Raw genomic sequence first — 13,039 nt, 5'->3', positions numbered from 1 at the left:
GAACTTTGATGAAATCAACATAAAGTTCTTTACTGAAACCATGATCCTAATAAGCTAAAGCCACTGTTCTAATTTTGAGTTTGAGGAAAGTTACACAAAATTCCATTAAGATATACTTGCTTAATTCCTAGATCTACTTACTATTTAAAATCAGATAAGCTCCTTGGCCTTCAATCCTGATGAATTCTGTGTTTACTCAAAAGCGAAGAGCACTTAGCATAAATGCAATAAGAAGGGTTGGAAAGCCAAGGATGGCTATTCTTCTAAACTAAAAAAAAAAAAAATCCAAAATTGCAGTGCTTCTATAGGCTAAATATAGACCACAAATACCACAACTTTGGCAACCTATTTTCAACTCCTCAAGGACATTTCTGTTGTATATGGTGACCATGTATCCAGTGGGTCAGGAATAGCCAGGAATAAGGGGGATATTTAGGAGTGTTCTAGGGGAGGCTGTCTGCATGATAAAGGATTTAATGATGGCATGATTCTTCTAATGGACAGAATTTAATTATTTGCATGTAACACTTGTACAGTTTGTAAACCTACCTAGTTTTGTGTAAAACCTCATAATCAGTCACAGGCAATCCAAAAAGTTGTTCACCAGATGAATATGTAACAAACTTCCTCCACAGATCATCAAAATTGGCCTATAAGAAGATTTTTAAGTTGTAGTAAAATATAATTAATTCAGGCCCCATTAAGGTAGAATATATTATACCTGGAATAAAAGCTACATTGAGGTTTGTTTAATAATATCTATGAAACAAGGATCTGTGAAGAAATTTATACTTCTGATACCAAGCTATCAGAAGAAAAGTTGACCACTTAATAAAATTAACTTTTAAGCATTTTAAAAGTATCCATTTTGCACGAATTTTTTTTTCTTTAATAAATTAAGTGGTCCCTAGAAAACCTGGTTCTCAAGTTCCCATAAATATGTCTGAAAGTAATAAAACAGTATTTTAAATAACCTATAATTCAGGCTTTTTCACTAATTTAGACTTGTCATCTCTTCTACATGGTCCAAATGAGTGAGTATAATCCTTTCAACCCTGTTTTCTCTCCAAGCAATAGTGTATAAAATGAAGGATTCCATTTTAATACCATTTGAAAGAATTCCAGCAATCTGAATCAACGAAGTTAATGCACATGTCCATGTCCTTTGAGCCAAAAGTGGAATCTCCTATACTTACAATGCTAAGTATTAATAGTGTTTAAAGCACCAAACCAAATAGAAATAACCCACCTGTGATGAGATATGTGTGCTACACATAAAGGGTATAACATATCAATAGGGATCCCAAATTTCCAGCCTTGGAGAATGTCTGGCATCAGACCTCACAATACCCAGAGAGTGAATCAGATCTGACAGCTATGTTAGCTTCTTTTATTTCTTTTTTTTCCTTCAATTTTTTATTTAAATTCTAGTTAGTTAACATATAGTGTAGTACTGGTTTCAGGAGTAGAATTTAGTGATTCATCACTTACATATAACAGTGCTCATCACAAGTGCCTTCCTTAATACCCATCACCCATTTAGCCCATCCCCCACGCACCTCCTTCCATCAATCCTCAGTTTGTTGTAAAGAATCTCTTATGGCTTGCTTCCCTTTCTCTCTGTCTCTCTGACTCTCTCTCTTTCCCTTCCCATATGTTCATTTGTTTTGTTTCTTAAATTCCACAACATACTTTAAAGGAGCCAAATCAGGAAGGGGTGAAGACCTTGAAGGAACTCCATTGAACTCTTAGTTCCTAGAAAGGGCCATATTTTGCACTTTTTACGTTTCTTGGTGGTTAGTACAGTGGTTACTCAACAAATTTACTGACTAAAGTGTCCATGGGACAAGGTGAACCCAGAAAAGGTGAAACAAAAACTTTAAAGTTAGCATACTTTAAAATAATGACATTTAAAATCTTGTCTATGAGGTAAAGACTATTGATGGATGCCAGTCACTCACCCCTTTTCCACTCAGCTCCCAAATAATATAAAAAGACCCATAGCACCAGCCAAATGGGGAGCAAAATAATCAGCTTTGTCAGCAGACCAACAGAGTGCCCAGTAACTCCAGAAATCAGAGTAAAATTGCATCAGAGAACACCACTGCACCCTGAGGCTCCACATGAGGCTCCTGCTTCTTTCCACAATCCAGATCTTGGCACCTGCTTCTCTTGGGGGCTGGGGGATGAAAGGGCACCTGCTTTTGAGGAGAGTTGGGTCACATGTTCAGACAGATGCATGGTGAACAGCCTGCTTACCTCACACCCCCAAACACATGCAGAATAGAAGGAGCAAGATGGCAAGAGATGGGCCCTTCAATGTCTTTTCAATGAAGTGGCCACACCTCTGGTAAAAGGGTGACCCATTAAAGTCCCAGTTGCTAACCAATAAATTGGTAACTCCTGATGGAAAGACAAGGAGGTGGGTCTACCTTCAAAATACACCAAGCCTCCAACCACTTCTCATCAACTCCAATGCCACCAGGCTGGTCCAAGTTACTGTCATCCTGTCCTGGACTATTTCAATAGCCTCCTAATTACTCTCCCTGCTTCTACCCTTGACTGTCAATAATCTACTCTCAACACTTGTAGCTAGAGCGAGTCACTGAAAATATAAGTAAGTTGATGTCATATTTGCTTATACTCAGGACCTTTGCACCTGCTCATCCTTCTGCCTGGAAAGCTGCTCTTCCAGATACCTGCTGGGTCTGTTCCCTCATTTTTCTAGGTCTACACTCAAATGTCACCTTTTCAAGGATGGCTTCTCTGGAGACCTTCCACTTTATGCACACACAGCCCAGCATGTTATTCCCCTTCCCTGCTTTATTTTTTTCCCTTGGCACTTATCACCATCCAACATTACTATCTATTTTCATCCTCCCTCTTGCTTTTATTGCTGAGGGGTTCTGCTTGGCTCAGCTGGCAACCACCAGGTAAGCAGATCAATCTGGGTCCTGGCTCCTCCAGAGAGGCAGGCCTTTCCCCCAGGGCCCTGGGGACTTCAGGTAGCAAAGGATCAAGAGCCTCCTCCAGTGTCCAGCATAAAGTGCTGGCAAGGGTGATAGATAGGAGGATCTGGTTTTAGTCCAAGAGTGACCATTATTGTCCTAAGGACAAAAGAACCCAAACAATATCAAGGGATTATGACTTTTTGTCTGAGGACATCATATTCAATGAAAGGCTGCATTCCATGAAAACCCTGGCCCGCACAGACAGCCTACCTTATAGAAAACCACCAGAGTTACTGGGCTGGACCTACCCCTCTGGAGCCAGGCAGCACACACAGTGGGTTCTGTGACAGCTGATTTCATCTACTTTGCACAAGTTTATTCCTCTAGGGTCAGCTGCAATTCCCGGTTGCTTGAAGGATCCTGGAGAAACACTTTTCTTATCTGGGTCTGGATTTTCCATTTAAACCACTCAAATCAAGGGAGATACTTGAAAATTCGATACCACATGAGAAATTCTACTTGGTTCTGATGGAAAAAGCCTGAAGTGCCCCTCTCATGAGAACCTGCGACTGGAGAGATCCCATTCAACTTGACTGAACCTTTTTTACTGCAAGTGCATCTGGTTGGTCTCAATCTTTACTATTTCTTGCTTGTATTACTGAAACTGCCATTGGTCTGACCACCCTCCCTCCAAAACATTCTCCACACTAATGCCAGAGAAGTCTTTTAAACACACAACTGTTCTAAAAATTCAAATCTGAACAGATCATTCCCTGTTTAGAGCCCTCCAGCCCCTAGGATAGGCTACAAGCTCCTTATCATAGCCTCCAAGGCTCTCTAAGGATTTCTGCCCACTGTGCTGTCTATCCCTCATCCCTATGCTCTCTGCCCAATGCACTCCACACTTCACTCTCTCATCTCCCCTAGATCTCCCTGCTTATGTCTTCATTTCTGGGAGGTACAAATTCTGTCTAATTTGTTTTCCCTCCTCTTACCCCTGGCTAATTCTCATTAGTCCTTCAAGATGCAGCTTAGATGGCTCCTCTTCCAGGAAGCCTTTTCTGGCTGCCCCATCAGCTCCCATCGGTCTGTTTCCATTAACACTGGTTCTCACACCTAGATCACAATGCTCACCACATGGTTTTGCAATTACAATCTATCCAGCTGTCTGTCTCCCTACCAGATTTTAGCAGCTTAGAAGAAAGAACCATTTCTTAATCACCTTTCTATTGACCAAGACACACAGCAGGTATCTGATAAATATTTTTTCATGACTACAAGTGCAGGTGGGATAGGGAACATGAAGAGAACAAATAGTACAGCCACTACAGAAAATAGGATAGAGATTAGAAACAAAGAGGAGAATTTCCAGATAATCCTAGGGGCTGGCTTACATAGGAATCCATGAATCCACAAAACATTAACCTAAATGGGTGTGTGGTTTTTCTCTAGATGTGCTCAGCACTCTGGGCATAGAAAAAGAGGGTAAATTGTTGGCCTGACCCAGTAAGCATTGTCCAAGGTAGGGCAAATGAAGTGGGAATTTTAAAGTCATGGATACAGAAGGAAGAAAAATAATGGATACAGAGAGAAGACAAGGAAACTTTTTGTCAATATTTTAAATTTGATATATTTTATTATTTTCATACATTTTATTATTCTATGAATTTTTACCATTAACACACAAACAAGATGTTTGGAACGAGAATAAGGTATAAGCTTAAGTTCAAAATCAAAATCTTATTCTCTAAAAATACAGAGAGAGATTCTGTGGAGAAGAGCATGAAGGGATATAAGAAAAGGAATCAATTACATTATTTAGCAGACTAGAATACAATTAAAATCTGTATGCACTTTAAACATTAACTTTTCCTCTGTAAGACAGAACACATACATTTTTCCCTAAAATTATTTTAAAGACTAACAACACATTTTCTATATGCAGAAAATGAAATTTTACCTGAAATATCTGTAGCCTGTTGCTAGCTTCTTGGGGTGGTATATTTGGAACCATGGGTCCTTCCTGTAATGAATAATATAATCTCCATTTAAAGTCTTAATCACATGCATTTATCAATTTATTGAGTTTACCTATTATTTCCTTTTAAATCAATAAACATTATTTTTAATTGAAATGGTCAAATTTTGCCCCATAGATGAAGCTTTCATTTAGTTTTTGTAACAGCCTTACTGAGATATAATTCACATATCATACAATCTCTCACTGAAAACAGACAACTTGATGACTTCTACTATACTCACAAAGTTGTATAACCATGACCATTGTCAATTTTAGAATATTCACATCACTCCAACTGCCACTCATTTCTAAAGGACCATGACATAGCTAACAAAAAATGTGACAAAATTACACCCTGCATGAAGCTTGTACCACTAGAGCTCTGTCTCATTTCATTTATGATTGTAAACGATGATGCTGTGGTTACTCATTAGAATAACTGATCTAGAGTTCTGACAACAGCCTCCTTTCACCGATGGTTCAGCCCAATATGGAAACAGAGAAGCACGTAGGTGGAACACTTGGAAGAAGCCAAAGGCAGTCTCTGGTGGCCATCATCCAGAAAACAGTTGCAAAAAGGACCCCAGATGATCTATACAATCATGAATACTATGGATATGCTAAATAATAGACTAGATTCCCAGTATAATAGAATACGAGGGCCATAAAATGTTAACAAATCCAACTAAAAGAGGCAAGTTCAGCACATGTAAAAAAAAAAAAAAAGAAGGCATTTATGATTATTATTAAGGGCTTAAAATTATCTTATGAATCCAGACCCACTGTGACCACTAAAAGAAAGTAGCACATGTTAGGGAATATATCCAACTTTTTTTTTAAATTTTTTTTTAATGTTTATTTATTTTTGAGACTGAGAGAGACAGAGCATGAATGGGGGAGGGGCAGAGAGAGAGGGAGACACAGAATCAGAAGCAGGCTCCAGGCTCTGAGCCATCAGCCCAGAGCCCGACGCCGGGCTCAAACCCACGGACCGTGAGATCGTGACCTGAGCTGAAGTTGGACGCTTAACCGACTGAGCCACCCAGGCGCCCCCCAACTTTTGAGTTTAACTTCCAAGAGGTGGATCGTTATTGGTCATGATACTAGGCTGAATAGTCTGTGGTACTGAGCAAGTGTGACATTGATTATTTATTTTCAATGACGCTGTTGGTTCTGTAGTTAAAAAAAAAAAAAGATCAGTTGCATAACGCCCTGGTATTATGGTATTTATAGTCTCTTGCAACCTTCCAACAACAGTATTCCATTTCCAACTATGAGCATTCTGGCCTGAGAAAGGACAAGAACAGACCCTTTGGTTCCTTCCACAATCTCAAAAGCTGTTGCTCCTTTTAACAGTTATATCTTCTTTCTTCCTCTATAAAACAAGCTTAAAGGACTAGCTATCTCCTGTTTTTCAGATAGCTGCAAATATGCAAGTACAGCCTCTTATACACAATGTGCAAATCACAGTGTATTTCTCAAGACTCATCACTGTCATCGCATATAACACTCCACAGAACATTTTAACCCACAGTATGCAAATACTTGGATTACCATCTCATACGCTTCTGCGAAGTTCATTACATCCTCACGAAAAACTTCCACGGCCTCAAGAAGATTACTTTTAAACTTTGGCTGCACTTGAACTAGTTCATCTTGCACAGAAACCTAGAATAAGAAAGAATACTCAACGTGAGATGTATTTAAATGAAAATGTATTTAAATGTATTTAAATGAAAGCCCTAATTCTATTCCAGCAAGTCTGTTATCCTGCAGATGCCCAGGGATGAACAAGGATGTCTCTGCAATGTTGTTTAAAAGACAAAAACAAAAACAAAAGAGAAATAAATAACCCAAATCCACCAACAGGTGACACAAACAATTCTAGTTCATGACCTAAGAGGCAAAGCCAGCTTCTGTAACTGCGGTTAGGAAAAAGTTTTCTGGCTGATGCAGTCCAGGCCATCACTGTGGCCAGGGGGACAGCTACTGCTTTAGGCCCAATCTGGGTCACAGGCTGGCTCCGGGGCCAGGTGAAGACCTGGGATTAATAACCTCTAGTAGGTTCCCATGGTTGTAGTGTTTGGAACAGTCACCTAAAAGAAAGTGATATTACTCTGGGTATTTAAAAAAAGGGGGGGGGGGGATGCCCTCTATAATACTCTTCAAAGTTTCTGTTTAAACCTTCAATCATAATAGCTATCACTTAATTCATACTACCTGCCATGCTTTTTACATACGTTAACCCATTTAACCCTCACAACAACCCTGTGTGGTAAGTGCTGATATTATACTCATTTTACAGGTGAGAAAACTGAGACACAGAGACACTAAATATAACCTCTCAAAGACCCCAGCATCAGCATGAAGCAAGGTCAAGATTCAAAACCTGGCAGTGTGGTTCCAGGGCTCCTGCTCTTAACTGTTCTGGACAACAGCATCTGCCTAGGCTACTTTAAGATTATGCATGATTGTAGTAAAAGGATGGGTCAATAGGCTTAACACTAACAGTTAAAGAGGTAGAACAACCTGAGTGAATCTTTCCCATTGAACAATAACAGAAAGTTGAGCTTCACTAAATCTCAGTGGAGGGTTCTCCCTTTCCTTACCAAGATGCACTTCTCTGACTAAATCATCAATCATTTTTTAAAAATAAGTGGTTAGTCAATACTAAACATGAATTTAGATAAACATGAGTATTGAAAAAGCATTTTATACACATTACATCAAGGGAGCCTCATAACCACACATAAAAAATTCCTAATATGTTCCTGAATGATCACATGAAGAAATTGAGAAAGAAGGGTTATTAACTTGCATAAGGTCACCTAATTGGCTGGTGGCAGAGCTGCAATCATGAGTCATGACCCCAATTTGAGCTCTGTATCCTTGCAACTCTGTCTTGCTTCAATCTCAGGGACAAATCTCTCCATAAGTAAGGAATTTTAATCCAATGTTTAATTAACATTCAATAAAAATTTTCACTATAATTAAAGAATCTGGACCCACCCTTCAAGTTCATTTTTAATGTTTAACTGTGTAAATGTTTACCAACTTCAAAAACGCTTAGAGAGAAATATATAGGTATAAATACCTGCATTAAAAGAAAAAAATCTCAAATCAGTAACCTAACCATCCACCTTAACAAACCAGGCAAAGAAGAACAAACTAAATGCAAAACAAGCAGAAGGAAATAATAAAAATTACAGCACAGATAAATGATACAGAGAATAGGAAAATAATAGAGAAAATCAACAAACTAAAAGTTTCTTCTTTGAAAAGATCAACAGAATTGACAAACCTTTACCTAGACTAACCAAGAATAAAGGAGAAAAATTACTCAAATTAACTAAAATTAAAAATGGAAGAGGGATATCACTACCTACTTTACAGAAATAAATGGAATTATAAGAACACAATAAATAGAGTGAACTGGGACCCTATGGGGTAGGAGAAAATATTTGTAAATCATATACCTGATAGGAGTTAATATCCAGAATAGAGAATTCCTACAACTCAACAACAACAAAAACCACAAATAACTCAATTCTAAAATAGGCAAAGGACTTGACTAGACTTTTTCCCAAAGACAATATACAAATGGCCAGCAAGCATATAAAAAGATGATCAATGTTCTGTATCATAAGGGAAGTGCAAATCAAAACCACGACATACCACCTCACCCAATAGGATGCCCACTATCAAGGAAACAGAACATAACAAGTGCTGACAAGGATGTGAAGAAATTGGAACCTTTTTGCACTGTTGGTGGGAATGTAAAACGGTGCAACTGATATGGAAAACAGTAGAGTGGATCTCAAAAACTTAAAAATGGAAAGTATATGATACAGCATTTCTATTCCTGGATATCTATACAAAAGAATTAAAAGTGGGGTCTCAAAGAGATATCTGCACTTTCATGTTCATGGCAGCATTATTCACAATGGCCAAAAGATGGAAGCAATCCAAGTGTCCACTGAGAGATGAATGAATAAACAAAATGTGGCATATACACATAATGGAATATTAGTCCGACTTGAAAAGGAAGGAAATTCTGACACATGTTACAACATGGATGAACCTTGAGGACATTATGCTAACTGAAATAAGCCAGTCACAAAAAGATTGCATGATTCTACTTATATGAGGTACCAAAAGTAGTCAAACTTATAGAGGCAGAAAGCAGAATAGTGGTTGCCAGGGACTGGGGAAACAGAGAAATGAATTATTATGTAATACATATAGAATTTAAGTTTTATAAGATGAAAAATTTCTGAAGATTGGTTGCACAACAATGTGAATATACTTAATACTACTAACTACACTTAAAAATAGTTAAGATGTTAAACACTATGTGTATTTTACCATTATTTAAAAGGAAAAACCCTGCACATGGCTACAATAATCAAGTCATTAGGTTACGGGCATAAGGGTAGACATATGAAGCAACAGAATAGAATTGAGAGTCCAGAAATAACTCCCTACTTTTATGGTCAACTGATTTCAACAAGCATGCCAAGGCAATTCATTGGTGAAAGAACAGTCTTTTCAACAAATGGTGCTGAGACAACTGGATACCCACATGCTTTTGCATGAAGTTGAACCCTTAACTCACACCATATATAAGAATTAACTCAATGTATCAGAAACCTAAATATAAAGGCTAAAATTCTAAAATTCACATAAGAAAACATAGTAGTAAATCTTCATGACCCTGGATTTGGCAAAGGTTTTCTAGACATGATACTAAAACACAAGCAACAACAACAACAAATAGATAAATTGGACTTTATTAAAAATTAAGTCAAAATTTAAAAAAATTGTGCTTCAAATTCAGAGACAGAATGTAGAATGGTGGTTACCAGGGTTTGAGGGGAAGGGAGAATGTAGAGTTACTATTTAATAGGCATAGAGTTGCAGATTTACAACATGAAAGGAATTATAGGGATATATAGTGTAATGGCTGCACAACAATGTGAATGTCTTTAATACCACTGAACTGTGCTCTTAAAAATGATTAACATGGTAAATTTCATGTTATGTGTCTTTTAACGTGGAAAAAACAAAAAAAAAGAAAAAAAGGACACTGTCAAGATACTGAAAAGATATCTTCTTTATCCATTCATCAGTTGATGGACACTTGGGCTATTTCCATAATTTAGCTATTGTAGATAATGCTGTTATAAATATTGGGGTGCATGTATCCCTTTGAATTAGTCCTTTGGGTAAATATCTAATAGTGCAAATGCTGAATCATAGAGTAGTTCCATTTTTAACTTTTTTGAGGAACCTCCATACTGTCTTCCACAGTGGCTACACAAGTTTGCATTCTCACCAACAGTGCAAGAGGGTTCCCCTTTCTCCACATCCTTGCCAACACCTGTTGTTTCTTGTGTTGTTAATTTTAGCCAGTCTGACAGGCGTTAGGTGCTATCTCATTGTAGTTTTGATTTGCATTTCCCTGACAACATGGATGGGGCTGAAATAAGTCAGTCAAAGACACACACCAGGGGCACCTGGGTGGCGCAGTCGGTTAAGCGTCCGACTTCAGCCAGGTCACGATCTCGCGGTCCATGAGTTCGAGCCCCGCGTCAGGCTCTGGGCTGATGGCTCAGAGCCTGGAGCCTGTTTCCGACTCTGTGTCTCCCTCTCTCTCTGCCCCTCCCCCGTTCATGCTCTGTCTCTCTCTGTCCCAAAAATAAATAAACGTTGAAAAAAAAAAATTCAAAGACACACACCATATGATTTCACCCATATGTGGAATTTAAGAAACAAAACAAATGAGCAAAGGGGGAGACAGAGATTGAGAGAGACAGAGAGAGTGAGAGACAGACAGAAAGACAGACAGACAGAGGCAAACCAAGAAACAGACTCTTAAAGACAGAAAACAAATTGATGGTTACTAGAGGAGAGGTTGGTGGGGGATGGGTTAAACAGGTGACGGAGATTAAGGAGTGCACTTGTGATGAGCACTGGGTGTTCAATGGGAAGTACTGGCTCACTACATTGTACACCTATATCTAATATTACATTATGCCTTAACTAGCTGGAATTCAAGCAAAAACTTAAAAAATATAAAGAAAAAAAAAGAAAATGAAATTGAAAATTCAACCCACAGAATGATAGAAAATATTTGCAAATCCTTTGATATAGGACTTATATCCAAAATATATAAAGAACTCTTACAACTCAAAAATAAAAAGACAACTCATTTTTTTTTTAAAAAGCAAAGTATTGGGGCGCCTGGGTGGCTCAGTCAGTTGAGCGTCTGACTTTGGCTCAGGTCATGATTTCACGGTTCATGAGTTCGAGCCCCGCATCTGGCTCGCTGCTGTAAGTGCAGAGCCTGCTTCAGACCCTCTATCCTCCCCTCTCTCTGCCCCTCCCCAGCTCATTCTCGCTCTCTCTTTCTCAAAAATAAACATACATAAATAAATAAATAAATAAATAAATAAATAAATAAATAGCAAAGTACTTAAGTTCACATTTCTCCAGACAAGATGGATGAATGGCCAATAAGTATATGATGCTCAACATCATTAGATACTAGGGAAATAAAGTCATGGTACATAGGAACAACATGGATAAACTTCAAAACATTATGCTAAATGAAAGAAGCCAGTCACAAAAGGCTACATATTGTATGATTCCATCTATATTAATGTCCAGAAAAGACAAATCCACAGAGACAAAAAAGTAAATTTGTGGTTGCTAGTGACTGGGGTAAGAGGAAGAAGAAGTGGTTGCTAGTGAGTATGGGGTTTCTCTTGGGAATATGAAAGTGTCCTAAAAGTAGATAATAATGGTGGTTATGTGACTCTATGAATATACTAAAAATCACTTTGCATATACTTTGAAATAGTAAATTTTATGGTATGTAAATTATATCTCAATAAAGCTCTTAAAATATATATATTTAAGCTTTAAAATGTATGAAAAAAAATTTTCTAGAGATAGGGACTTCTAAAAAAAATAAGAATTAAATTTATACTTACAGCTTTGCTCTGCAATCTGTTGAAAGAATATCTCAAGGTGTCAACTGCTTCTGATTCTTCTTTGGTTACTTCAACTTCAAATCTGTTTAAAATAGCATAGGCTTCCTGGAGAGTGGGAGTAGAGTTCAGAAACATCACAAGGAAAGCAACTGACAAATGATTTAGATTCCTTCAAAAACACATTCCTATTCTCCCCATTCTTAGAAGAAGACAGTACATTCCAGAAGAGTGGTTCCTAAATTAAACGTGTATAAAAAGTGCCTCTAGATTCTAACTGATACCAGATATTTACTCTAGATCCTCGGTCCTGAAATCTGCATTTAATAAGCACCTAAGTGATTCTGATGGAGATGTGGGCAGATCCTAGTATTTCTAGGAAATACTATCCTAGAAAATGTCCCTAGAATCATTTTCTGCCTCTCTCTCCTCCTTGATCTTGTGCAACACCATGCAAAATATCTTCTCATTACTCTATTCAAATAAGGGCTGGCTATGTAAAAAATAGAATGAAACAATGATATGGGAGATATTCTGAAGAAGAGAGACTTGAATGACCAGAGGAATGGACTGGCAAATGATTTACTAAAAGAATTTATGCTGAAGAATAAAGTTTCTGTAGTCAAGAAAAAATGATATGATAATTTGTTAAATCTTGAGGAATGGATGGTCAGGCATCAAAAATTCCCAAACACTAAGATTTAAAGAGGTATTAAAGATATGAAGTGCATTAGCTACCAGAGAGTATGAACACTAAATGGTTTTTAGAAGGCAATACTCAACTATAAGCACTGGCATACCAAACAGAGGCAGTGAGAATGCCAATCCCGCAGGTATTTTGGGGAATAAGGGAGAATGTTCCTTACAGAATTTGAATTTAAATTTAAATTTAGATTTAATTTAGAGAATTTTTTTTAAAAGAGTCATAAAATAAACTAAGACTCTGATTTTTATTATCAGTATGAGCCAGGAATTTAAATATGAGTCATAAAATACTTGCAGTACACAAAATAATGGCCTCTCCAATGTTGTCTGCATCCTAATCTCCACAACCTATGACTATGTTACTTTACACG

At 37.6% G+C, this 13,039-nt stretch overlaps 1 protein-coding gene across 8 annotated transcripts in view; it reads right to left on the bottom strand.

Moving 5' to 3' along the window:
- DNAH8 (dynein axonemal heavy chain 8) overlaps window positions 1–13,039 on the bottom strand; it is a 330,151-nt gene that overhangs the window by 203,264 nt on the left and 113,848 nt on the right. For all 8 annotated transcript variants that reach the window (XM_045057489.1, XM_045057486.1, XM_019830547.3 and 5 more), the window contains 4 exons: window positions 11,967–12,071; window positions 6,526–6,639; window positions 4,912–4,974; window positions 550–650 (listed from right to left, as the gene is read on the bottom strand). In XM_045057489.1, the coding sequence (XP_044913424.1) occupies window positions 550–650; window positions 4,912–4,974; window positions 6,526–6,639; window positions 11,967–12,071 (383 nt within the window). The remainder of the gene's footprint in view (window positions 1–549; window positions 651–4,911; window positions 4,975–6,525; window positions 6,640–11,966; window positions 12,072–13,039) is intronic.

Source organism: Felis catus, chromosome B2 (assembly GCF_018350175.1).
Source record: "Felis catus isolate Fca126 chromosome B2, F.catus_Fca126_mat1.0, whole genome shotgun sequence".
Lineage (NCBI taxonomy): Eukaryota > Metazoa > Chordata > Mammalia > Carnivora > Felidae > Felis > Felis catus.
The sequence above is the reverse complement of the archived record's forward strand: the minus strand, read 5'-3'. Positions and strand labels throughout refer to the sequence as shown.